This window comes from Tupaia chinensis, unplaced genomic scaffold (assembly GCF_000334495.1).
Source record: "Tupaia chinensis unplaced genomic scaffold, TupChi_1.0 Scaffold000115_1, whole genome shotgun sequence".
In the NCBI taxonomy this organism is placed as follows: Eukaryota; Metazoa; Chordata; class Mammalia; order Scandentia; family Tupaiidae; genus Tupaia; species Tupaia belangeri.
Window position 1 is genome coordinate 123877 of NW_006159579.1, and position 4912 is coordinate 128788.

Genomic DNA, 4912 nt, shown 5'->3' on the forward strand with positions numbered 1-4912 from the left:
TCTTTTTTTTTCTTCTTCTTTTTTTTTTTTTCATAGAGTGTGGATGTCTCTATAATTTTGTTCAGAAGACTGCAGAACCTGGAAAAGTTTTTGCTGCTATTGATGCATAAAATATTGCTATTATTTGTCATATATATATATATATATATATATATTTAATTTGAATTTTTGGAAACTTTAGCTGTGTTGTCAACTTTGGAAAAAGTATCCCAATTTATTGTGTACAGCCATATTGGTCTAGAAATGTTAAACTTATTTTTTTTTCCATGTGTACAGGGGTAACACACTATATTAAATATGTAAGGTCTTATCTACATGGGTTTGATTATAAAAACTAATAAAGTATTCTCTAAATAATGAAAAAAAGAGAAGTGATATTTTAAGAGATAGAAGCTGTGAAATTCCCCAAACTATTGAAAAATATCAACTCACAGATTCAATAAGGTCTGCAAACTCCCAAGTGTGTTATACATAAAACATTGAAAACAAAAAGAATATCCTGTAAGCTCCCAGGGATAAAAAACCAATGACACTCAAAGTATCAAAAAATAAGTCAATGTAAAGTTATATGTAATCTAGTGTAATAGAAAGAAGATTATGATGATAATAAAATAAAAAAAAAATAAGTAGCATTAGACTCTCAATAGCAGTAGTATAAACAATAGTAATGGACTTTCTTAAAAATTCTCAGGAGGAACTATTTCCTCCTGTATTCTATACCCAGTCAAACTATCAATCCAGTGCAGGAGTAGAATAAAGATCTTTTAAACTTGCAAGTCTTAAAACAAAACAAAACCTGTCTTTTCATGAAGTTATTGGGGGACATGGTCCATCAAAATGAAGGATAAAACCAAGGAAGATGACTTGGGATATAAGAAATATGACATCAAACAAAGAGAGAAGTTAGGTGTTTGGGAGTAGAATGATCAGCATCTAACCTCATCTGACATGGCTTCCATTTCCTGGAGCTTGGCGATGAGTTGGTTCATGCTACCTCGGAGGTCCTGGATTTCCCCAGTGTGATGTCGCACCTTCTCCTGGTACATCCTTGTCAGGAAGGAGGAAAACAAGAAGTGACTGATTTTCAATGCTGCTATTGTTACCCTCAGATTCTCCCTTTGCTAATCAGCCCTCAAAGAACTAGTTTTAGATTCTTTTACTCTTTTGGGCTCACCCTTAGGCCCACCCTGTAGGTTCATATCTCTAAAACATTACTCATTTTATTCCTTCTGCTTGGAACTTTTTTTTTTTGTTGAAACTTTTAAAAATTTATTTACATTCATTCTGTAAGCATCGTCACAGCATACAAAATGTGATTTCCCATCCAGAATATACTTCATAGTGGCTTAATCATGCATGTTACCATCAATGATTGCTTGGAACATTTTTAAGCTCAATTATTCCTTCCAAATATTCAAGTATTGTGGCTTGCAGGTGGCGTGGCAGGTAAGGGCACTGGATTCCCACATGGCTGACCATGGTTTAAGTCCCGGACCTGGAGGCTTGCTTCCTCACTTTCCCTCAATCTCTCTCTCTTTTCCTGCTCTCTCCCTCTCTGGTCAAATTAAATCAATAAATAAAATAAAGTTCAATAAAATAATTTTAAAAATAAAGATATTTGATGTTTTTCTGCAGTTAAGGATGCTGTCACTGGATGGTATCTTGACAGCTAAAATTTCTTCTCAGCTACCATTTGCTGAGCACTGACTGTGGGCTAGAAATTATTCAAGACACTTTGAATCTTCTTTAATGTCCATAATTATCTATAGCAAAGTGGATGTTATGCTTCATCTCTTAAATGAGAAGTCAAAGGTCTAGAGAGGTGAAGTGACTTTCACAATTCAGTCAGGTAGAATGAATAGGAGCCAGGAATTAAACCCAGGTTGGTATAATTGCAGAACCCACACTTATAGCCAATATGACCCAGATTTTGCTCTGTTTTTTCAGGTGATAAAAGGACTATTCAGAAGATTCCTCTTACCTCAAGCTCTTCAGTGGACTATTTATGCTGTCATCCTGGTGGAAAATTGAGAAAAGCAAGGCGTCTCCTTCAGATAGTCTAACTTGGGCCCAACAGAGCTTCATCCATCCATTCTTCCACAACGATAAGTCCATTCATCCATCCACCTTCCTATTTACTTTTCAATCCTTCCACCCACTTCTCATCTAATACTTTCCTTTTATACACCCTCACCCAAACCACCCCACCACACACACCTTGCATCCACACCTTCTCATTCATCTATCTCATATACTCTCCTGTCCATCATCACCTCACTCAGTCATCTATTCATATATCCTCTCATGTGCTTTCCCCAGGCCTATATTCATCAGTCCAACACCTCATTCATCTATTCATCCATCCTTTCATCTGCTTTTCTTCATTCACACTCTTTGAAGAGGGCACATGTTCACCTGCCAGACTTCCATTTTCGATGGTAAGTGCATAGAAAACATCCAGAACCCTGCGGGGCCGTGAGAAGAAAGACGAGCCATTTACCATGAGAGGTTAAGAGTTCTGGAGTTCAGGCATCCAGATTTAAATCCCAGTTCTGCCACTTACTAGGATTGTGCAATTGATTTCATTGAAGGAAACATGGGAATACATCTTCACGACTTTGAGCTAGCCAGCGATTTCTTAAATATAACCCCAATAGCATGTGATAAAAGAAAACATAATTTGGACTTCACCAAAATTTAAAAGTTTTGTGCCACAGAGGACATCACCAAAAAAGGGGAAAAATAAAAACAGATAATATACTCAATGAGGAATTTACATCTAGACTACATAAAGAACTCTTATGACTCAATATTAAAAAGATGAATGACTCACTTTAAAAGTGAGCGAAGGAGGCTGAACACGGGTGCAGAGGTAAAATGTGACACTCTGCCAGGCTGGCCCACACAGGAGGGTTCCAGGTTTGCAATCAGAGACCTCCCGGAGTACTCTGGGGGCACGTGTGTCCATAATCTGGGGTTGGCTGAAGCTGGAGGTGGATCACAGCATGAAGATTCCGTTGGGGGTGCTTATCTCTCTGTCTTTGTTTCTCTGTCTATATGATTCATGGAAGATAGAAATAAAATACACAAGCTTTAAAAAATGGGCAAAAGGGGACCAGCAGATGGTGTGGTGGTTAAGGCAGCTGGATCCTGCATGAACAACTTCACTGTTTGAGTTCTGGACCCAGTAGCGTGAAGAAAATGCCAGGCACATGTGTGCACATGCCCAAAAATCCTGAGAGGAGAACAGAGAAGGGATTGCAGTATAGCCATTCCCCCCAAGGGGGTGATTTCTCACTTTCCTTCTTTCTTTCTCTCTCTACCTCTCTCTGCCTTATAGCAAACAAACAAAAAGAGCAAAGAATCAGAATAGACATTCCTCTGGAGAATATATACAAATGGCCAATACGTACATGAAAAAGTGATCAATATTATTAGTCACTGGAGGAATGCAAATCAAAGCCACAGTAAGGTACCGCTTCCTGCCCCTGAGGATGGCTGTGGTTAAGACAGATAACAAGCACTGCGCGCACACGGAGAAATTGGGACCCTCATACATTGCTGATGAGAACATGAAACAGTAAAGCCACTGTGAAAATAGTTTGTCAGTTCCTCATCTGGTTAGACATAGAGTTACTCATGACCCAGCCGTCCTGTTTCTAAGTACAGAACCAAGAGCACAGAAGACATAAATGTGCACAAAAATTACACAGAAATGCAGAATAGCCGTGTTCTTAATAAAAGCCAAGGAGCAGAAACCACCCCAATACCCATCAGATGCCCAGAACTGAGAGGCCCTCTTGACATTTTGGACGGATGGGTCTAAGGAAGGGGTGAGGAATGACTGGCAGAGGTGGGGGTGTTATTGGGCGGTTAGTGAAAATATTCTGAAATTTGATCGTGACAATGAATGACAATTAACTTAGTAAATATGCTAAAACCCACTGAACTGCAAACTTTTAAAGGGTGAGCTTTATAGTATCTGAATTATTATTTTCATTTTTCTAATTTTTCTTGTCAGAGGGAATGTGCTCTTTCTTTTGAGCAAGTGAGTGAGAGAGTCCTCCCAGTAGGGTGTGGTCACGCTGCAATCCCCTCTTCTCCATTTCTCCATCCTGTTAGGATTTTGGGTACGTAGGCACATGTGCCCGGAGCATTCCTCAAGTCACCAGGGATGGGATTCGAACTGCTGTTGGCCATGTGGGATCTGGCTCCCCATGCACAGGGCTCAACAGCTGGCTCTGAAGTCATTATTTATTTTTTTGGGGGGAGGGAGAGGTTTTTGCTAGAGGGTGTGTGCACTCACCAGAAAGACAGAGACAGAGACAGAAAGTGAGAAATCACCCCCCTGGGGGGATGGCCACGCTGCAATCACTTCTCCTCCATTCTCCTCTCAGGATCTTAGGCATGCAAACCACCAGGTCCGGGACTCAAACCATGGTCGACTACATGGGAATCCAGCAACATAGCCATTACGCCAACTGCTGGTCCCATGAAGCCATTATTTTTTTTCAAATCCTGTTTGTTGGATTAAGGTGGGAAAGTGCTCCATTGATTGTCCTGTGGGGAGCTGTTTCTTATCCTCCCACACTATTCCTCCTGGAGGCCGGTCGACTCAGGTGAAGGGTAGAGACTTTACTTGGGAAGGCAAAGCTGTGACATGAGAGGCAGTGGCAGTGACTGCCAAGAATCCATGGAAACCCAGAAAGAGGAGGTAACAAGGACTGTCACATGGTTTGGGAGAACTTCGCACTTTTCAAAGCCATTCTTGGCTTTCAAATACTTGTCTTGGCCACCATCTCAATGAATCCTCACAGTAACACCCACTTGAGAGATGGGGAAGCTGAGCGGCATAGAGGGCAGTGTGTGGCCCAGTGTCACTTAGTAGGTGCCATAGCTCCTGCTCTTTCCC

General features: G+C 40.7%; 1 protein-coding gene across 2 annotated transcripts in view; it reads right to left on the minus strand.

Moving 5' to 3' along the window:
- Positions 1-4912, minus strand: part of SUN5 (Sad1 and UNC84 domain containing 5) — a 24950-nt gene that overhangs the window by 14731 nt on the left and 5307 nt on the right. For both annotated transcript variants that reach the window (XM_006143997.1, XM_006143996.1), the window contains exons 6-8: positions 2416-2465; positions 1982-2016; positions 939-1047 (exon numbers count right to left, since the gene is read on the minus strand). In XM_006143997.1, the coding sequence (XP_006144059.1) occupies positions 939-1047; positions 1982-2016; positions 2416-2465 (194 nt within the window). The remainder of the gene's footprint in view (positions 1-938; positions 1048-1981; positions 2017-2415; positions 2466-4912) is intronic.